General features: G+C 35.3%; 1 protein-coding gene across 1 annotated transcript; it reads right to left on the bottom strand.

Moving 5' to 3' along the window:
* Positions 1 to 2415: 2415 nt before the first annotated feature.
* Positions 2416 to 18385, bottom strand: ANGPTL5 (angiopoietin like 5). Its single transcript, XM_074337124.2, has 8 exons — positions 18221 to 18385; positions 16082 to 16226; positions 14316 to 14419; positions 13326 to 13419; positions 10644 to 10744; positions 8860 to 8980; positions 5862 to 6047; positions 2416 to 2943 (listed from the first exon to the last, which is right to left on the bottom strand). Exons 1-8 carry the CDS (start codon positions 18311 to 18313, stop codon positions 2624 to 2626), a joined length of 1164 nt encoding a protein of 387 aa, XP_074193225.2. The 5' UTR covers positions 18314 to 18385; the 3' UTR covers positions 2416 to 2623.
* Between the last annotated feature and the right edge of the window lie 5194 nt (positions 18386 to 23579).

The following is a 23579-nucleotide window of genomic DNA, read 5'->3' as shown; positions in this document are numbered from 1 at the left end:
AGAAGGCAGGTACCAGCCACTGACTGAGTTTCAGTGGGCTCCCCCTTTCAAACAAGGCCACTTTCTCAACCCTGAAGCTTATACTCTTACAAAATTGCCCTCCCAGATCACACTGTTCGTTAAGATAAGTAGGCTCTCCTATCTACCAGCCTGTACATTATTTTCTCAATAAAACCTATGTCCTACCTTGTTTCCCTGAAAATAAGACCAGGTTTTATATTAAGTTTTGCTCCAAAAGACACATTAGGGCTTATGCTCAGGGGATGTCATCCTGAAAAATCATGCTAGGGCTTATTTTCCACTTAGGTCTTATTTTCGGGGAAACACGGTATCTACCAGGGAGGCAGTGTCAGTGACCCCTTCGGCACAACCAGTCCTCCTTACACATTGTTCCTGCAACTCAAAACTTTTCTTGGCTCTCCCCCCCACTACTCAACTTCATACATCTGGGGCCCTTTGCATTAAGTCTTCTAATCAAAGATCATGAGTGTGTTGCTATTTAGAGTCGTTTATGTTTCTTAGTAATAATTACTTTTAAATAGATTACTACTTGCTTTTAGAGTACTTCTAAGAACCATAGCTCTCAAAGCTATTATGTTAACTTTTCTGTTTATAACTCAGCTATGATGGTATAGAGAAAAGTTTTCTGATCTGTATACTTTTGATTTTTCACTGGATACAATTTCAATGTTTACTGAAAATTAAGATGTAAGTTGAAGAAAGAATAAAGTGTTTGTATTTTTAAATGGGACCATGTATCTAGGGAAGTCCTCAGATCCTGAAAAAATAAATTGATAATGATGTAATTCAGATCATAGACAACTGACTGAGACCTTTTTTTCCTCCTTCTAAGACACGTGTGCATGCTGTTGAGGTGGTAGATAGCAAAAAGGGACCCATTATCCTGATTTCTTAACTTCTAAAGGTCAGGTCACTTCATTTTGGGGAGTCTGAGATGCAGGATTATTACCCAAGATACACCTTCTCTTTTGCAATGGAGTTTGAGGCCTCACTTTCACAGCTTCTCACAAGGCATCCTGGGGCTATTGTCCCTTAGCAATTCAAAAATCAAACATATCTTCCCATTCCTAAGCCTAAAGAAATTAAAATTTCATGCACTCTCTGGGTCTATCTTTCCCTTAACATCCTAACTCTTATTCCCATTCTGCTTCTACCCTCAAATTTTCAATTCTTTCCCTAACCTTTATGGTGGGATAAAAATGTGAAGCCCCTAGACCTTGCAGTATAATAAAGAAGATTGCCCCTCAATGCAAACTCAGCAAGAATTTCAAAGTCCAGATTCCACACATTAGATATGGCTTTCTAACTAGCAAAATGATCTCCCTAATTTGTAGATAAATTTTTCTGGTGTTACTATCACTGTAGGTAAAAAACCCACAGTTCTGTGCTCCTCCAACCTGAACTTCAGCTGTGCTTCTATGAAATGCACAGGAGGCCTTGGAGAAGCACGTTCATGCTCCTGCAACCTTATCTCATGTGTGTTCTGTACATGATTTATTCACTGCATGGAGAGGAGATCAAAGTGAAAGCAATTCTGAATAGTGACCGTGTCATTTTTGCCCATCCCTAAACTCAAATCAGATTCTGTGTTTTGGTCTATATTAGCCCTATTCTGGGCTCAGATATCTCACCCTGATATCTTTATCTTCATTTGTATTTTTAATTTTGTCCTCTTTTTCAGCTACTTCTACCCTCCTCTGGACATCGTATAACCTTAACTCTGGACAAATACTTTTCTGTTTGACACTAATTCTTTGTTGTTTCCTTCCTCTTTCTTATCAATAACTTACACTTGGCCCAGCTGTATTTTCCCATGGAATCCTTACCACTCCAACTCCTTCAAACTTAGTGCAACAAGTGGAGGGGACCTGCTTCCCAGAGCCACCTGTAGTCTTACTCTTCCTCAACCGCCCTTCACTTAAAGTTCATTTCCATTGGCTTAAAAAGAGTTAAGATGTGAATGCACTTTAGAATGCAACTGATCAGGATATAAATGTACAGTAAATTTATTACAAACAAGAATACAATTATTAACTACAATAAAATGTGAAAAGAAGAAAGACTTGTTTTTGCAGAAAACTCTTATTACCTATAAAATACTATGGAATCACCTGGAAATAGTAAGATTTTTAAATCATGCAAAATTTATATACTAAAAGCACAAAGTTAGTCCTTATAATTGTCTTCAATAGAAATTATCTGTAGATTATATAGGTAACCATTTAGAATGAACATATAAATGAACATAGTGTTCTCTTCAATTTTCCTAAGAATCTAGTATGGTTTAATGCTTTAAAGAAAAAGGAAAATCCTTTAAAGGGACAACAGACTTCAGGAAAACAAGTTGCAATTCACTTAAAACAAATTTTATTAGATATTGTTAAAACAGTTAGTAGTAAAAGCATATATTGAGCCATGTTTTCTTTTATAAAACCTTACAAAATTAAAGATTTCTAATTATACTTGTAACCCCTTAGATGTCATCTATAGTTAAATGTTGGCTTAAATGTTTGAAACACTCAATAAAAAGAGAAGCTATGTGAAATCTTTCGCATATTACCCAAAAATAACTGTGGAACATGCATTATAATTTAAAATGAGATTACTTAAAATATGGATTGTAAGTTCTTCTAATTTTCATTGAAACAGATTTAATCTTGACAGGCGAGCTGTTTTTGGTCCATGTGCCCCATTGCATTCCAGTTGCAAGCAATTTTCCAGGGAAGTGATGAATGCCATTCAGATTTGCTAGACCACATTGGTTGAACCACCAGCCAGTGTTGTTATTGAGGTGACTGCAGCTCTTCACAGACTGACCACTCACCAGGCATGCAGGGTGACATCCATCATTATCAACATCTGATGTGCTGAAAGGCATTGCATTTTGATTATCGTCTGTTCTGAAGCCCCGGAATGCATCACCTGGGTAAAACAGAATTTTTTTAATGACTAAATTGAAAATTATTTTATTAAAAATTAAATAATTAAAAAAATAATAATTAAAATTAAATTATTTCCTACAAGGTACCATATTACAAACTCTCCTCTAGATTGTAATATTCCAAAATCTGATATTGAATTCCTCAACAGAATAGGGTTCTTTAAGTAGACATTTGATATAAAATCAAAATCAAAAATGGAAGTTTGGCAGTATAGACATAATCAGATAATATAGACCAAAGATGATGGTGTATAGACCTGTCATTCTTCAGGGAAAAGTAATGTAATGATTGGTAATTTAGGAAATGAAAATAATTTCCACATAATAAATTTTCACACCACTAACATTTTGCAACACTTTAGATACAGAGGTATAAATGAATGTGAAACTTCAACCTTTAAAAAACTTAGTTTGTAACTGCAAAAGTTGTTTGGTTTTATTTGTAAGCCAAGTTTATATAAAATGCCTATAATGCCCTCAAGAAAAAATTAGATACACTACTGAGATGTGCCTTTTCTTCAAGGCTCTCCACATGATATATGAATTAATTGGATAGAAATTAAAACAATACAATTTTTAAAGGGTTTCCTTTGGACACCATATGTATGATATCCCTCATACTCACAATAATCTTCAAAGATTAAATATCTTGGGCAAAGCAACCCATTTAACTAAGTGGCGGGTGCAGGAGTCATGTTTTGTTTTATAAAATTTATATAACTAAGATTCTAATTAGTCCCATTGTACCTAGATTTCACCTGTAGGTGAACTTTGCTAATATGTTTGAACTAAAAGTGAAGCTATATAAAATCTTTAAAGAATTCAAAGCCCACGTTTGTTTTATTATGCTTCCAAATGTTTGGCATCTTTTGAGATATGTCTTTGAGGAGTGCTTCATTAGCAATGGTGGCCTATCCTATAACTTATACCCAGAGCCTCTGACTTGGTTCTTCATGGGACACAAAATGCCCACATTGCAAGTATTTGCAGAGAGAATATAGTTTCAACACCCACACAGTACAATATCTTTCAGAAGTTCAGATGAGAGATATACAGTACTTATGCAGCACTGCCTAAATTATACGATCCCTTCACAGATACACTCCCTGAACAAAGTTCAACTGTCAGAAAGATCACACATCAGGTTGGGTCTTCTCTGGATTATATTTAATAAATTATTGCAAAAATATAATGCCTACGTCTATTATTTAAGAAATATCCAACTAAAACTCACCACCATGTTTTCTGTGAGAGTATAATTGGAGAACATGGCACTTTGTTTTCCTTGAGAACCCAGAAAAGCTTATTTAGTTTTAGAATCAGGAATATATATCTTTTTCATTAAACAAATGCATTGCTCAAATGTTCAACCTTCATATTTCTATTTTTTCTCTGAGCTAAAAGTCAAATTTGAGGCCACCTCTACTACACACATAATCACACCTAACCCCGTTGTTTTTATCTATGTTTCTACCTTTACATTCTATTGACAACTTCTTTTATTTATTTTGATTATATTATGCAATCAACAATTGAAAGTCACTTAACAATAATATTGGAAAAATGTAGTGTAAGGCATGCCAAAATTTTAGAATTCTGTGATGAAGAAACTTTTTTGCCATTATAAAATTTATTCTCCACTTAGATCCTAATCATATTTTAGAGAAACCCCACATAAACTTTTCCTAATATAGTATTTCCATATCTTAATAATTCTTTACACTTTTAGAGATGAAGCGTTAAAAATTATATATTGTAACTCTTTAAAATTTTCCCTCTGCGTCAATACTTGAAAGATTTCAGACTTTCACCTAATGTCACAAGGCTAACCTCTCTCAGATGTCAGAGCTTCCAACCATACCAGACAACTCTTCAGACCCGTTATTTTCCTCCTTCTGCACTTTGATTCAAGCTGCTCTCTTTGCCAACATTCATTTGCCAAAAGCCTATGCATTCCTCCAAGTACAGATCATCAATGGTTCTCAACTATAAGGATGACAACATTGTGGATGCAAATACCTGGGACCAAATTTACTGAGTGAGATTCTGCAGGACTTTCAAAAGCTTCCCAGGTTGAATCTAATATAAACCCATTGTTGGAAACTACCTTTCCATGATGATTTTCTATATGCAATCAACTGGAATCATTTTTGCCCTCCTTTTAACCTCCAAAGCTCCATCAGTAATCTGTGTTCAGTTTTATTTATCTACCCCATCTATACTGTGATCACTTAAAGATCTAGGAATATATCATTTTTGGATTTCTAACACTAAAAAATAAACAATGAACAAGTACCATGATGAGCAAAAAGAGAGTTGAAGTTAGCATTTCTTAACTCAAATTTAAAATTTTAGCATCAAAATGTAAATTTAATATCAAGTATTTTGAAGTCCTAACAAGTTAAATTTATTTGGAAATGAGTAGATGCACCAAGGTACTAAGCTAGTTGTTCTATCAACCTGGGTTCTTGCCCTGCTCAGATGTGGTGAGCTGCGAATCTCGGGCAAGTCACATAATCTTTCAGATTGCTTCACCTGTAAAGTGAGAAGAGTGAAGATCAGCTCTAACATTTTATGATTTCTAAATGCCAACATCTCTGAACTTGAAAATGTCAATAATACTTTCCCAGCCTAAACCACAAGGACTCTATCTAAAGAATCAACTGAGATTACCTGTGGCAAATTGTTTCAAAGAGTATAAAGCACTTCAAAACCATGATGCAGTGCAACAACCATAGCACTGTTTCGAAACTCAAAATATGACCAGTTTTCTCATTCCTAATCTTTTCTATTATCCTTCATGGATTATACCAAGAGAAGTGCATTACCTTTATCTTCACCTAATATTGACTCAGTTATATTTAAATCTTCTGGATAATTTTAGGAATAAAAAACTTACCAGCATTTCCTGAATATCGTCCTAAGTGCATTTTAAAAAATCTCGTTTCATCTTCTAGCCAAAAGTTATCATATGATGCATAAGCAAATGTGTCATCTTCAGATTCCAATGCCACATACAGCATAAAACTGGCATTTTTCTGATTTACTATATAAAAAATATTTTTTAGTCCTAGCCAAAATTCGCCTGTAAAAATAAAATAAGCTTTTTTTAATATATTATAATACAAATGAGAATAACTATTATTGACTGTTTGGTGGTGTTTAATGTTTCAGAATTCTGAAATGGCTCACATAAATCATTGGAGTGACTGGATGGCCCTCATTAAAATTATCAGTGTTTGCTTAATGTACCAAAAAAAAAAATCTTCCCACTTCTAATTCACTAGACTGGGGATAACTAGACTCTGTTTCATTTTTATTTCCCCCAATTAAATTCAAAAATTCATTTAAAGATTAATTAAGTAAAAAGTCAAGTTTTACCTTAAAACATATCAACAAAAAGCCAGGTGAAATATTATGACAGGTAAAAAAATGATGGGTATTGGTGAATATGAGGTTTAAACTCCAAATCAGCACCTCCTAAAGACACATTTCTTGATAATGTTCAGTTAAAATTACTTTTTCTGTCTTTGAGAATAATGCTTTGTGAATAAATATTTCTTTGTTATAATGCAGCTTGTGAATTACCTACGAATGGAAACATAATATAGCAACACTGGATGGAGATTCCCAGGTTTAGGGTCAATATTTCCAAGATTGTAGATCCAGTATGAATCATTAAACCCTCCCTACCTCCCAATTCAGGCTGCATACTCCTTGCATGTTCTAGCCAACATCATGGCATAACCTAAATGTGTATGCTCCCGTTCTGACATACGAGGTCTGACAATTAAGTTCACAAGCTTGTTGCAACGATGTTGTAAACCTTTTTTGGTATCAGAGGGATTATTCATTATGAATTTGTACCAACTATACAAACAGTTAACCAAGTTTACTATTTGGAAGTGCTGAAAAGGATGCGTGAAGAAGTTACCAGGGGTGTCCAAACTGCGTCCCGCAGGCCAACTGCGGCCCACAATCCATTTTTTAATGGCCCGCAGCAAATTCCAAAAATATGTTTAGTTTACTTAAATAAACCAGGTGAGGCAATACGTATTTCACCTCAAGTGAGTGGCCCGGCTGTTAGTGTATTTTACCGCATATGGCCCTTGGTAAAAAACGTTGAAAAAAGTTTGGACACCCCGAGTTAGACGAACTGAACATTTCACCAACAATTCATGCCTCTTGCCTCACGACAATGCACCAGCTCACACGGCATTGTCTGTGAGGGAGTTTTTAGCCAGTAAATAAATAACTGTGTTGAAACATCCTCCGTACTCACCCGATCTGGCCCCCAATGACTTCTTTTTTTACCCAAAGATAAAGGAAATATTGAAAGGAAGACATTTTGATGACATTCAGGACATCAAGGGTAATACGATAACACCTCTGGTGGCCCTTCCAGAAAAAGAGTTCCCAAATTGCTTTGAAGGGTGGTCTAGGCGCTGGTGTCGATGCACAGCTTCCCAAGGGGAGTACTTCTAAGGTGACCATTGTGATATTTAGCAATGAGGTATGTAGCACTTTTTCTAGAATGAGTTCACAAACTTAATTGTCCCACCTTATGTATCCCTCTACCTGAATCATGAAATTACTAAAGGAAGTAAGGGTCTAGTCAAAACAAACTTCAAAGAGTTGGGGAAGAGAGTGACAGCATTGAAACTCTTAGAAATATAGCTAAGATACTAACTGCCTCCCCAGGGCTTACAGGGGTATTTTAGCTACACACTCACTTAGAATTGAAAATTATCCTGAAGAAGTACAGGAAAAAAGAAGTACAGGAAGTAAGACAGGTCCCTAGGGGTCTGTGTAATGTCTTTTATCCTATAACTCTCTATTTAAAAGTCCTTGCCCTCTTTCCCCTCTACCCTACCCTCAAATTTAAAACTTAACAATATATTTAACTTAAACTCAAGTTTTTAAAAAATGTACGCCAAGTACAAAGCAGTGAAGGATAACTGCCTGAAAACCTTTCTGTCAAAAGTCTCATCATTTCCCCATAGAAATAAGCATAATGTAAGGAAGATGACAATTCAGAGCCTGAATTCAGAAGGAAGCACTCACTGGACATTTAGAGGTTAATGCTGAGAAAATACTGGTATATTAACTGCACTCCATAGCATGGCAGCTATTTGGCCTTACACATAATATTTTATTACATTTCCTGTCCCTCCTAAAAATCATTGGTATTCAGTATTAAATCCTTGGATGACATTATTATGGGATGCTAAAAATTTAAATTATAACAACAGTAACTTCAAATAACAGCATAAAAATGATCTAAATTACCCGCAAACATCCCAATGAATGTAAAATTATACAATGTTCAGAAATATTGATATTTCTATTCACCCGGCAAAAGTGATGCTGTTGTGTGGCAATAATGTAAACAGATAATACAATCAATCTGAGGTTTATATTTTTCAAATTTTGAACATAGTGATTTTAATTGATATTTTTATTACTTCCAGTTCACATTATTTGAATTTGTACAACCACATACTTAAATTTTTTATTTCATTTGCTTGTGTAGACACAGCACACATCTAAAGAATTTCAAGGTTTAGGACCACCCTGCCCATTCAGTTTTTCATTCTACAAATAGTTGTTGAGCGCCTGCCAGAATTCTGCTGGGTGCATAGTAGATACTAAATAAACACCTAATTTAGAATTTTCAGTCAAATCTATTTTTAGATACATTTTAACAGGTATCTAAAAATAAATATTTCCAACTGAAGATATACTTATTTTAAATAATTTGTCACATTAAGAGACTGATTTAAGTCATATTTTAGTGTTCAGTTCACTATTTTTACTAAATGATTTGATCAAGAGACACAATCTATAGGTGTAATACAAAAAAAAAAAAGATAAAGGAGAAATAAATAAAATTTGACCTAACAGGTCGCCAAATCCATCCCGATAATCACACCACAACCTTTGGAAATCAATTATCCCATCAATCCTTTTCTGTATCACAGTCCATCCACCTCCTCTGAAATCCATGTCACACATTACCTAAAATAGACCCAGAAAAGACAAAAATAACATACTATTATTTTCATTCTTTGATATAAAACTCATTCTTCACCCTTAAGCTTAAAGAAAGACTTTCACTCAAAAGTTTCAATGCAATTGTATGACATTAATATATTCATATTTTTAATTTCTAAACATAATTTTGTTTATCATGAAAGCAAACTTGTAGGTAACCTAAGTACAGTCTGTGTATCAGTCATTTTTTTAAATGTACTGGTGTTTGTAGCATTTTAAGGTTATTCTGTTACTCCTTAACTCTAAATATTTTTCAGTTGAATAGCAGTACCTATAAGATATGGAAGAGTGATGTATTTCTTTATAAATTAACTTTTCCTTTGAATTAAAAATGCTGATTTAAAAATAAAACAGTGTTAACTATGGCCATCTGCCTGTCTTTGATTGTTCTTTTCTCCAAAAGCCTGTGTTTGGACTGGAATTTTCAGACAGAAAGTCATTATCTGTGTCCCTGTCAGCAGGCGCTCATAGATGCATGTGGTGGTACCGTGTATTAGGTTGGTGCAAAAACAATTGCGGTTTTTGAAATTATTTTTAACATTTTAAACCGCAATTACTTTTGCATCAACCTAATAAAATGCCCCTAAGAGGACAACTGTAGGGAATCCATACAAGTGATATAGGGAGGAAACCAGAGTAATCCTCTCCCTTAGAAACTTCCCTTGCACAGAGAAAGGCAGGGTGGAGGAAGTTAAGGAACCAACACTTTCCCACAAAAGAGGTAATTATGCATCCCATGCTTCAAAAATTAGGGGCCTTCCTTTTTCCACATCTCTCCAGGCCCATTTTTGAATCTGTAGGTGAAGTAATTTAAGTAATTTAAAATTACTTCCCAACTAATTCCTAATTTTTGACACCTTGTGAATAGATGTCAAAAAATAATGTTAGTAACTCTGAGAAACTGGTAGTATCTACTTACAAAAAATCATTTTGTTATGCAATAAAAACTATTAATAAGGTATGATATCAGTACCATAAACTTTCTTAAGCACAAAAAAGTACCCAGAAAATATATATGTGTGTGTCCTGTAAATAACACATAATTTCTAGCAGAAATTTCTTCTTTCTAGAAATCCTAGTATAGAACTACTAAGAATAGACATGAGTGATTTATCATATTCAATTTAAGAATGAATCAGTTTCTCAGTCTGTCTCACTCTTTAATGAATGTTTTCTTAAAATTATTCATTTCTTATCCAATCACATAGAATCACTTGTCATCCAAAAAATATATAGCTATATGTAAGAAGAGAAATCGAAGTATTTTTTAGTAAGCTCCAAGGCAAAACACGCCATTATTTTCTAATACCCATAAGCTAATTAAAGTAAGTGCGTATTTATATTGCACAGTTCTGCTTACTATAAGGATAATATTAAGATCTTGCACCAAATGGATTTACTTTAAAAAGTATAAACCATGAAAACTCAAATAGAAAAGTGAAAGACTCTCTAGTTCTTTTAGATGTTTGTGGTTTGGACAAAGAATTCCAGAAAACCAAAATTTTGAAACTGGAACTTTTACTAATTTGTTTAAAAATTTTCAAGAAAAAAAATATTAAAACTAGTAAATTTTAACATTAAGTTGGTTGGGTGCTTATGCTATTGATATAATAAGGGAAAACTTTACCTCAAATGGGTAGCTTGATCCTTCTGGATAGATTACATATAAACCACTTGGCGTTTTGGTGACAGAGCCAATGGTGTCTTTAATATCAGTACAATCTAAACCTAAAAAAGTAAAATTAGCTTTCAGAATATTTTTAAGTGTATATTTAAGGCAATCATTTTAGTGTAAAGAATTAATAGTGCTGTCTGAAATTATTATAATTTCCATTAAAGGTATGATGATTTTAACTCTTAGAAATGAAAAATGATCTCAATTTTAGAAATAGGAGGAAATATATGGAAGAACTGGGATTAAAGAATGTACACTGCAGGGGCAACCAGATGGCTTAGTTGGTTAGAATGCAAGCTCTGAATAACAGGATTGCCGGTTCGATTCCCTCCACAACTAGTTGAAGACAACGAGCTGCTGCTGAGCTTCCAGAGGGGTGGCCAAATGGCTCAGTTGGTTAGAGAGCAAGCTCTGAACAACAAGGTTGCCAGTTCCCACATGGGATGGTGGTCTGCGCCCCTGCAACTAAAGATTGAAAAGAGCGACTGGACTTGGAACCGAGCTGCGCCCTCCACAACTAGATTGAAGGACAACTACTTAGAGCTGATGGGCCCTGGAGAAACACACTGTTCCCCAATATGCCCCAGTAATATATATATATAATTTTAAAAAAAGAATGTATGCTTCAATAAACATAACATCACTGTTAGCTATTAGTATTCAATAGTGTTAATTTTGGATCAACATTTATTTAATATATTTTATAATAATTATACATTCTCTTGCCCAATAAATAGTGCCCTTTCAGGAATCTATGCTTATCTTGAGGGCATAATGTGTAAAGGTAATCTATATGTATGAAGAGGAGAAAACCCAAAGGAATAAGTAGATTAACTACTTTCAACATACCATTGACTACTCTATTTTCAGAGACTCTGATGTGTTGGGGACATTATTACCCATAGCAAAGGGAGAAGAGGGGGAAAATCATTTTCTTCACGACGAAGAAATTGATCTGGAAGCTGGAGCCTGATCTGTTGACAACAGAACTATAGCACCCTATAATCACCCTCTCCAACGCATTCCAGAGAATTGTAAACATAGTGTGTGGATATAGATATTACATTTTATTTTAAGACACATTACTTTGTATTATCTTTTATAAAGGTCATAAAATAAATTCAACCCTTACAAGTGTCAATTACCCAGAGAAACAAACATGTGAAACCCTAGGACCCCGGAGCCAGGAGCCTGGGTTAGAGAGCTGGTTCTCCTTCTTACTAGCTGAGAATATTAGCTAAGATGCTCTTTTTTTCATCATGTGGAATATCATAATAATGATCATGATAATAATGCACCCTTAACTCATCAGCCACTCCACCCCTGCACCAACTCCAAGTAGTTCCCCACAATGGAATGCCCTTCATAGTGTTATTCTGATGATTTACATCATAAGGTATTATATAAAGCACTTAGCATAGTGTAGCATACAGTAAGTACTGAGAAGATGTCATCTACAAATGTTAGCTATAAAATTGTTTGCTTTCTCCTTCATTTCCAGCAGACATCGATTTGTTGCCTCTGTTCTGAATTGCTGAGACATTCTATAATAACTTTATGCTCAGAAATATGATAGTGCACAAGGAAAGACTGATCTGGGTTGGAATATCTGCTTTGCCATCACCATTCAAATAAGCATGAACAGATTATTTAGATTTTTCTGGGCTGCATATTCCTCATCTGATGATGATCACCATCACAGCAAACCCTTATATTGTCTTACTACATATCAGGCTATATTTTAGGGACTTTTCATGTATTTATGTATTTAATCCTCAGAACAACCTTATGAGGTAGGTACCATCAATTTACTGACAAGAAAACAGTGGATGAGGGATTTGAAGAAATAAGTCTGACATCAGACTCCATGCTCTTCACTACCATGTTATACTACCTACCTAGGGGTGGTTATGGAAAACAAGTGAGATACATTAAAATAATACAAAAATAACAAAATAACATGTGAAAATGTTATGAAATAACATGTCTGTCTATGCCTGACACGGAGAGTCACAGTAACTATTCATTCTCTTCCCTTTGCAAGGAAAGAAGAGAGGTGATACACTGCTAGGTCCTCAATAATATTCATCTGCTTGGAACTTTTTAATATTGATTCATATTTGTAAAATTTGTGGGGCATTTTTCTTAGAAACCCAAACCTCTGGGAATTACTATAGTGTATTTTAGTACAAAAAAAGTATTAAATTCCAGTTTATTTCTGCTTTATTTCTTTTTCTTTTCAAATTTTAAGCCCCAATTTGATGTGTTCCAAAGATGTCAAAAATAATTTTTTACAGGTGGAAGGAACTCTGAAAGTTCTTTTCTTTTAACTGAAGATTAATTATTTATAAAATGTAAAGGGGAGCCCAGAATTTAATTACATAAACTATGCTATTTTCAACAGATTCAGGATATCTGTATACAGTCATGGCTTTTAAACAGAAGTTTCCCAGTTTAAGAAAGTACACACAGTTTGGGTTGAAGTTTGCTTAACGGCAGCTATTATTCCTCCAGTCTGTTAGATAATAGTGAGCTGTGTTTTTTAAACAAAACTGCTGAATGCACCAACCTGTCCAGGAAAATTTTAAGCAATAAAAGACAAGTATGAAAAGGCTGAAATACCAAAGTTCTTACCGTGTGACTGAACTGGTCTGTGAGGAAAAGGATCCAGTTGTTTTCTAAAAACTTCAGTAGTCAAAAGAAGAACTCGATTCATGAGCTCATTAACCTAAATACACATGCACATATTTAAGCAAATTTATATTTGAACAAACCTCCTTTATCTGAATTTTATAACTGATATCTCTAAGCCTCTTACAAATCCAGCTCTGAAATGTATATAATGTCCAATTTCTACATTGAATCCCTGTTTTAACAAAGTAGGAAAGACATAGCTAAATAGCAATTATTAAGGTCACTACCATTTACTTCCTGCACATTGCTTTTATCTGCTCATTTCTTCATTTGACGGCCCTTGCAGATCTGTTCTTTATAGTATCTTGCCTGAACCATTGCTGTAGTTTCTTACCTGGTTTCCCTGCCTCCAGCCTCTGCCCACCCTCAAGTCATCCTCCCAACCAGCTGCCAATTTAACTATTTCATTTCCCTGCTCAGACACTATGGTGTCTCTTAGTGTGGTATGATTTCGTTCTTATTTCTATAAGTCAATTTTCCTTAGGCACCCTTGACTCATCAGCCACTCCACCGCTGCACCAATTCCAAGCAGTTCCCCAGAATGAAATGCCCTCTCATTCTTACCTAACCTTTGTGACATTTGAAGCATTTGTTTATCTTTCACAACTCAGCTCATGAGCTCTATCATCTGAAAAGATTTCTCGAATCTCAGATCTTGCATATCTTTTTTTTTTTTTTTGTCATTCTAACAGCATTCACAACATTTGCAACACATTTTTCTGCTCTCCTAGACTGTATAACCCTTAAGTGGAGGTCCATTTTTGTGTTACTGCTTTCTGTTTCCCTGAGGCTTACTGTGGTGCCTTTAACATAGTACGCACTAATTAGATGTCTGGACATAAATGCATTACAAAATTAAATAATTGGACCTCTAGATAATTATATCAGTGCATACATACAATAACCACACAATACTAAAAAAATTCATACCTGATTAGATAAGTAATCCAAGGAAGCTTGTTGCTCATCCATTATAGTTCTTAGTAGTTTTTTGGTACTTCGTGTGTAAGAAATAATAGAATTTTGCAAATTTCCTTAAATCATAATAAAAAGTGTTTGCTAAATATTATATTATTATAGAAACTAATTACAATGAAAAATAACGGCTTTCACATGATTTTGAATAAATATGTAAACAATATCTCTAAATACTCAGAATTATATATTCCAGTTAGTATATATATTTTTTAACTCAGGATTAACCAAAAGCACAATTGTTTTAACAATTCTTAATAAAACTATGCTTCCTAATAATTATGATTACCTTCAGATAATATAATCTGATATAATTGAGAGACAAAATTCTGAATATCAATTCTCACTTTATAAGATGAGAGGTGTAGAAGCAGAAAGTCCAAGACTCATCCATTCTTACTATTTAAGAAAGTAAAAGGTTATAATAATCCCCTTTCATGCAATTTAATTTTTAAAATAAATCTCTTTGAATTTTTTTCTATTAATGCTGTATTTTTATATAAACAAATTGCAAACATATACATAGACACACATAATAAACCTTAGTCAAAAGTTTTGGTTGGTTGGTTTCTGATTGAATTTTCACTATATTTTTGTGAATTTTTCACTAGACTTTTATAATTTTAAAACAATCTTACTTATAAAACATTTGTAAGAATAGTACAAAAAACTTTTTCCTAAATCATTTTAGAGTATGCTGCCATGATGTCCCTGGATATTTCAGTGTGTATTTCTTACACCAAAGACATTCTTTACAACACAACCATCAAAACCAGAAAATAAACATTGACTATTATGTATTTCTCAGACCACATGCAAGTTTCTCTACTTATACTGATAATGTCCTTTATAACAAAAGGAACTGCACATTGTTGCATACATCATTCTTTAAAAAAAAATATTTTCTTTCTATGTTCTTAACTTTCACTCTAGCAATAGAATCACATTAATAATTCTTGATATTTTAAAGTCTATTTCACTCTGCTTCATCTCTCTTTTTCACTTCAGTCTCTCACTTTCTGTTAGATTCTTCCTGATTTTAGACAGCTGTTAGTGGACCTAAATCTGTACTCACTGGTTTGAGAAGCCTGAGACACTTGTGTTACACATACAGTATTAAGCACATTGAAATGAGCTTTGTATACTTTCTGACCTAGGAATTAAAGTCCTGTAAGAGCTGCATCAGATCATCATCACCTTCTCCATTTCTGATTCCCCTTCTTCATCCCATCCCACTATATACATACAACACACCATGAAAATAACTACATTGTTACCATATAGTAACATAAACAAAAATTGATATTTTAAAACTTTTTGTTTTTATGCTTTGTTGCATAAATTGCTGTGAACTTATACCAATTGCTGCAATTATTCAGTATTGAATTCCCCCCCTCAAAACTAAGGTGAAATTTCCTAGTGTTTCAAATGGAAGCAAAAAAATAGCCCTAGACGAATTGATACAATACTACTCTCAGTGCCCTCTGGCTTGCCCCTTCCTTCTGTGGTCTATTGATGCCACAGAGCTACATAAAACAAGGATTGATTCATTTACCAAATATTTACTAGGCACGTACTATGTGCCAAGCACAAAACTTCTGGCCTAGGATGATCAGGATATGTATAGAATGACCCAAACAAAAGCAAAGGTATATTTTGTCTATGTCTACCCTAGAAATAATAAATCATATACCTTTGTAATTGTTACTTTTAATACTTACTACACATGAAATGTTTTTCTTCTCGTGTAATTTTAGTTTTAACATCACATGATTCCTCACAATCTTCCTTATAAACAGCATCATTACTTTTACTTTCATTGTTTGCATTAGATATATCTTCTACAATGTTAACTACCGGAGAATCCTTTACGTTAAAAAATAGAAATAAGAAAAAGTATATGAAGTATGTTATATGGGCTAATACACAATAAATAGAAAAGGTATAGGGAAAAGATGACATTTCATGACATAATAAGGATTATCATTAGAAAAGAAAATGTAATGAGTTCGTTAGTTCAAGCTTCCACAAATAAACGCTATGGGTAGATTTTGGGGTATGAATAGGTATATGTTAATTCAATACTTTTGCTCTTCTTTTTTCTTCTCAAATTCCAAAAGGATTTATAGTCATTCCTTGATATCCATGGAAGACTGGTTCCAGGACCTCTGTAGATAACAAAATCCACTAATGCTCAAGTCCCTTACATAAAATGGCATAGAATTTGCATATAACATAATGCGCATCTTCCTGTACTTTAAATCATATATAAATTATTTGTAATACCTAATACAATGTAAATGCTCTTTAAATAGTTGTTATACTGTATTGTTTAGGAAATAATGACCAAAAAAAAAAGTCTGTATCTGTTCAGTGTATATGCAATCATTGTAGGCCTAACTACATGGTAAATGTCAGCAACAATGTAACCTTTTTTCAAAATATTTTCAATTCACAGCTTGTTGAATATGTTAGCCCTCTGTACCCCATGGATACAGAGAGCCAACTACATTTAGAGTCTACTTCCTATAACTATGTCTCTATGACCTTGACCTTGACCTTTTGCACATTTCTATGTGTGATGCAGTGCTGAGCCAGCCTTCTTCCAGGAATCTTGCAATTTGGAGTTCCTTGAACATGGGCTAAGAAGATTCACTGAGATATCTACATTTCTATGCCAAATAGATTTTCTGCCACCAATTAACAAGAATCATGTCCGGAGGTGGGGAAGAGGGGTAGGAGGAATGTGTAGGAAAATTGTCTCTTTTGTACAAGCTAAAGTATTTAGAGATTTGAAAAGTAATATCGGGTTTTAAAGGTATCACTAATAATAGGAAAAAGGCATGGTATTTTGCTTTGAAAAATCAACAACAAATGTCATTTTTAAAAGTCTGTCATTCCAAAGGTATCTATTCTTGTTGGTACTATTGGTGTCTTCAATGTTAAAATATTCTTTGGTAGAAGTTATATAGACTTAGATAAACCTGTAATTATAAGAAAATAATAACAAGTTTTGTCTTTCTTCAACCTGGATATTGAGAGAAACGTAAAGAGCTAAACATATTATAAAAGGTATCTGCCCACCAAAATATATTCACGTTTTGTTACATAAATCTATTTTTAACCTTTTGCTCTTTCTCTTCTATTCCTATAATAACTGACATACTAGATGTTTAAAAAAAAAACACCTAGATTACAACTATATTTTTTCAGATCTAAATAAGATTCTTAAATATTTAGTATTTTAGAGAATTAGATTATTAATATTTCTGTAGCTTTCCTAGAATTTATTCTTTCTTCAACCTTGGAACTTTGAAATTTGCTATTCATACAGTGGTCAATACATTTCATCACATTTAAAAACAATAAACCAACATTTAAATATGCAGAATTCAAATCCCCATCAACTCATAGTATTGTACATACTATATTACCTACTACTCTGACATTGTTTTGAATAAAATTTTCTAATTTCCTAGGTAATCACTCATAATACTTTATTTGAAATATAAAATTTTATAGAATAGTTTTTAAGTGAATTTTTAAATGACCTACCGGATATTTCATTATCAAAGTTAATCAGACATTTGCTAGCTAATATTTTAACCAAGGCCTGCAATTTAAAAAAAAAAAAAAAAACATTTTCACAAGATAAGTGTTCAGACTCAATTCTCAGTTTATGGTTTCCTAAGTTTAAATATAACATCATTTAAGCAAAGATTCAGCATTTCTAAATAAAGACTAATTTTTCCATAAATTATACTGGGTAGTAAAATTAATCTTTTCAAACATCTAATATGTATTTTTAAAACCAAATAATCATGCTTTCCTAGCTAAAATAATACTGCTGAAGCTCTTACCGTAGATTGATGTACGCAGTTACCTTGCATAGCTTCTCCACAAATAAAAATAAATACATTTAAGAGCAAAAGTGAGGCTTGGGAAAGATACATAGTATTTTCCTTCGAGAAATAAAAAACTTCTTCAAGTATCAGTCAGCTCTCTGTGGAAAGAACTACAGTGCATAGAGTCTTCAGTCAAAACCTTCTGGAAAGTGTACAAAAAAAACAGAAGGCAATACTTACTATTAGTTTCCATGCCCTCGTTTGAAACAACGCCCTTCATATGAAAAACAAGGTAACCTCTAGAAAGCCTATCATTTGAAGTTATAAAAACCCTTTTTTATCACTACATGCCTGCATTATAAATCCATGCTTTTGGAATATAGGCGATAGATAGATAGATAGATAGATAGATAGATAGATAGATAGATAGATAGATAGATAGATGCATGCATGCATGCATGCATAGATGCATAGATGCATAGATGCATAGATGCATAGATGCATAGATGCATAGATGCATAGATGCATAGATGCATAGATACATAGACAAATGAATTGATAAATTCATCTAGTATTTATCAGTCAGTTTGTTTGTTTGTTTGCCTTAGGAAAAAATGCCTTTGATAATATATACCTCAATAATTGTGAACTGGTTTGCATAAAAATAATGAGAAAGTAGAAATGAGTGATGAAGTGGGAATAGTATTTGTTACCTTGGAACTATTTCTACTGTACACCCTGTGAAAAAAAGATACATACCATGTTTCCCCAAAAATAAGCCCTACTCCAAAAATAAGCCCCAGTTAAGATTGTCAGCCAGACAGACACATTTGGTATGTTAAGACGATGTTCCAGAAGATGACATGACTGTATTTGAATAAATGTAGATTGTTGTACATGAAAAAATAAGACATCCCCTGAAAATATGCCCTAATGCATCTTCTGGAGCAAAAAATAATATAAGACCTTATTTTTGAAGAAACATGGTAGTAAGAAAGGCTCCTGGTGGCTAACTGGGCTCAAATTTTAAAAAACAGAGCTTACCTAGCTGCCAATTCTACACAGGCGCCTGTCATGCAAACTGCCCTTCAGGAAGAAGCCTGCACTAAGCTGCCTGCCTCCTGCTCTATTGAATGCCTGCCTGCACTGTTTTCCTGCCATCTGAGCCAGCCTTTCCTAAGGAGTTACTGGAATAGTATTTCAACCAATAGGACTGGGGCTTTCTCATTCAATTGGAACAGTGCAGCTATATTCCATTAGCATCTGTTTTTAAAGATTTTTTTTAATATAGCTAACATACAATGTTACATTAGTTTAAGGTGTACATTACAGTTATTCAACAGTTATACACATGAAGAAGTGATCATCATGATAAATCCAGCACCTTCTGACACCGTACCACGCTATCACAATATTATTGACTATTCTCCCTATGCTGTACATTACATCCCCATGACTTACTTCTTTCATACCTGGAAATTTGAACTTCTTATTCCCTTTCACCTTTTCCCACCTTTTTAATTTTTCAATTACAGTTGACATTCAATATTATTTTATATTAATTTCAGCTATACAGCATAGTGGTTAGGTATTTATATAATTTCAGAAGTGATCCCCTTGATTAGTCTAATACACACCTGGCACTATACAGTTATTACCATATTATTGACTACATTCCCTATGCTTTACATCCCTATGACTATTTTGTAACTACCAATTTGTACTTATTAATCCCTTCCCCTTTTTCACCTATATCCAACACCCCTCCCATTGGGCAACCATCAAATGTTCTGTGTATCTATGAGTTTGTTTCTATTTTGTTTGTTTATTTATTTTGTTCTTGAGATTCCACATACAAGCAATCACATTGCATCTGTCTTTCTCCATCTGACATACTTCACTCAGCACAATACCCTCCAGGTCCATCCATGATGCTGCAGATGGCAAGCACCCATTCCCTTCCCTGGTCAAGAAGTGTTCCATTGTATATATGTACCACCTCCTCTTTATCCATTCATCCATCAATAGACACCCAGGCTGCCTCCATATCTTGGCCATTGTAAATAATTCTGCAATAAGCATATGGATGCACACGTCCCCTCAAAGTAGCATTTGGGTCTCTTCAGATAAATATCCAGAAGTGGGATTACTGGGTCCTTCTTTGTCTCTTGCTATAACCTTTGTTATAAAGTCTACTTTGTCTGGAATAAGTACTGCTACTCCACCTTTTTTTAAATTTCCATTTTCATGAAATATCTTTTTCCCACTTCTTTACTTTCAGTCTGTATGTGTCTTTAGATCTGAAGTGAGTCTCTTATAGGCAGCATACGTAAGGGTCTTGTTTTCTTATCCCTTCAGCCACCCTATCTTTTGATTGAAGCATTTAATCCATTCACATTTAAAGTAATTATTAATAAATATGTAGTTATTGCCATTTTATTACTCATATTTTTTATGGGTTCGGGGTCTTTTTCATCTTAAAGAAGTGCCTGTAAGATTCCTTGTAATACTGCTTTGGTGGTTATAAACTCCTTTAGCTTTTTCTTGTCTGAGAACCCCTTTATCCTTCCTTCAATTCTAAACGATAGCTTTGCTGGGTAGTGTAATCTTGGTTGTAGTTCCTTGCTTTTCATTGCTTTTAATATTTCCTGCAACCCCTCTGGCCTGTAAAATTTTCTGTTCACAAAACAGCTGATAGTTTTATGGGAACTCCCCTGTAGGCAACCAACTGCTTTTTTTTTTTTTTTCTTTTCCTGTTTTTAAGATTCTTTCCTTGTGTTTAACCTTTGGCATTTTAATTATGATATGTCTTGGTGTGGGCCTCTTCAGTTTCATCTTGTTTGGGACTCTCTGCACTTTCTGGGCGTGTATATCTATTTCCTTCAACAGGTTAAAGAAGTTTTCTGTCATTAGTTTTTCAAATAGGTTTTCAATTCCTTGCTCTCTCTCTTCTTCTTGGGGTGCCCCATGATGTAAATGTTGGTACACTTGATGTTGTCCAGGACGTTCCTTAAACTGTCCTCATTTTTTTTGGATTCTTTTTTGTTTTTGATGTTCTGATTGGGTGTTTTCTGTTATCTTATCTTCTAAATCACTGTTTCAGTCCTTTGCTTCATTTAATAAACTGTTCATTCCTTCTAATGTGTTCTTCATTTCAGTTATTGTTTTCTTTATTTCTGACTGCTTCTTTTTATGGTTTCTATCTCCATTTTTATGTTTCTTATCTCTTTGTTGAAGTTCTCCCTGAGATGATTGAGCATCCTTATAACCAGTGTTTGGAACTCTGCATCTGGTAGATTGCTTGCCTCTGTTTTGTTTAATTCTTTTTCTGGAGCTTTGTTCTGTTCTTTTATTTGAAACATGTTTCTTTTTATCCCCACTTTGGCTGCTTCCCTGTGTTTCTTTCTATGTATTCGGTAGGGCTCCTATGTCTCCCAGTCATAGTAGAGTGGTCTTATGTAGTTAAGTGTCCTGTGGTGCCCAGTGACACATTCTCCCTAGTCACCAGAGCTGGGTGCTCCAGGAGTGTCCCTTTTGGATGTTTTGTGTGACATCCTGCTGTAGTTGAGCCTTGGTTGCTGTTTACACATCAATGGAAGGGACTGACCCTCAGTCTCATTGGTTGTGAGGATTGGCTGTGACTACAGTGGAAGAGCTAAGGTGCAGGGGCTGACCCTACAGAGCAGGATTCCCTTTTGCAGGGCTGTGCTGCCTGCTCAGTCTACCCTTTGGATGTTTCATCTGCCAAAGCAGCTGGGTGATGCTGTGGCTTGGTCTGAAGCTGGCCACCAGGCGTGCCAGCCCTGGGGCCTCCTGACAGTTTCTCCATTGCAGGCCAACTTCAGCCACAATCTGTGCCCTGCCTGGGTCCACCTGACATAAGCCACAAAGCAATCTGCAGTTGGCTGCCACACACACTGGGCTTTGAGTTGCCTGAGACAGGCTAAGCTGTGAACTGAAGCCAACTGCTACTAGTGTCTAGCTTGGGGCTGCTTAGAAAGAAGTACAGGGCATGCCAAGGCCAGATGATGCTTGTTTAAGTTCTGTGAACCTTTGAGAGATTTTAGTGAAATCTGTAGCATGAGTCAAGACAGGATGTTGGTACAGAAAACCCACCACAGGCAACTTAGGTGGGCACCCAAATTGGGTGGGGCCGAGTCTCAGGGAACCACTAGGGGCGAAGGAACTGTGTTAGGCAGGTTGATGGAAACACAGATGTGGTGGCTGCCTGCATCTGCACATCGGGAGGGGGGAGGACTCAACAAAGAAACAATGGCTCCTGCCAGCTCCTCCATCTGGGAGAAAGCTGCCCCTCCAGCCCTCACCCTAAAACCAGATCTCTCTGTTTCTCCCCATTTATCCTTGGTGTCTTTCGAGCTGCTGCCCCAAGCTAGCGCTCAGAGCAAGTGAGTTCGTCAGCTAGTAAATTCATGTGCAGGCCCTTTAAGAGCAACAACTAGGACTGCAGCCACCCTCTGTCTCACTCAAACACAATCTCCACTGGCTTTCACTGCCAGAAGTTATGGGGACTTCTCTCCCCAGCACTGAAATCCTGGGCTGGGGAGCCTGGTGTGGAGATAGGATCCTTCACTCCTCAGGGGGTACCTCTGTAGCTGAGATATCTCTCCCAACTTTCAATGGTCACATGCGCCTGTGGGCCCAGCCCATTCTGCATCTTTGCCCCTCCTACCAGTCTCGAGGTGGCTTCTTCTGTATGTCCTTAGTTATGGACTTTGGTTCAGCTAGACTTCAGGTGATTCTCAATGATGCTTGTTCTGTAGTTTAGTTGTAATTTTGATGTGGTCATGAAAGGAGCTGAGCACAGCATTTACTTACTCCACCATCTTGATGAATCATTTCTGTATAGCCTCCCCATCAGCATCTTCATCAACCAGTCAGAGTGGCTCCATTCTGAGCAATCAGAACAGTGCCTTCTGGACCAAGCTGTCCTCATTAGCATGAGGATGGACCAATCAGGTACCAGGGGCAGGGACTTTTATCTGTATAAGTTATCTCACCTCTGGCTCAAGAAGCATACTTCCCATTTTCACTGCAGACTATTTCCATGGCTGCAGCTGAAACAAATGAAGATGAAACACCAAAGTTGTCTCCCTACAGGAGAGTGGAGCAGATTAGCATAGGGCAGAGTGGAGCAAATCTTACCGCAGCAGGTGGAGCAGACCAGACCAGAGCACAGCACAGCACAGCACAGCACAGCAGAGCTGTCTAGCCAGAGAGGGCCTGACCCCAAGGCAACCCGGCCCCAGACCCATCTTGCCTCACACTCATGCTGCTTCATAACTGAGCTGTAATACTACTGTTCCACAGCCATGCTGTATCACAATTGATCTGTTTGCACTGAATAAAGTTTCCT

This window comes from Rhinolophus sinicus, chromosome 14, assembly GCF_057876585.1.
Source record: "Rhinolophus sinicus isolate RSI-liver-muscle chromosome 14, RSI-T2T, whole genome shotgun sequence".
Classification (NCBI taxonomy): domain Eukaryota; kingdom Metazoa; phylum Chordata; class Mammalia; order Chiroptera; family Rhinolophidae; genus Rhinolophus; species Rhinolophus sinicus.
The sequence above is the reverse complement of the archived record's forward strand: the minus strand, read 5'-3'. Positions and strand labels throughout refer to the sequence as shown.

What these genes read in the sequence shown, in the direction of transcription:
- ANGPTL5 (XM_074337124.2), bottom strand. Translation starts at nt 18,313, where the DNA reads ATGTATCTTTCCCAAGCCTCACTTTTGCTCTTAAATGTATTTATTTTT. An exon ending in GATCAAGCTACCCATTTGAG is followed by an intron (nt 8,981 to 10,643) that starts GTAAAGTTTTCC and finishes GGTCTATTTTAG; the next exon opens with GTAATGTGTGACATGGATTT. An exon ending in ACGATATTCAGGAAATGCTG is followed by an intron (nt 2,944 to 5,861) that starts GTAAGTTTTTTA and finishes TGTTTTACCCAG; the next exon opens with GTGATGCATTCCGGGGCTTC.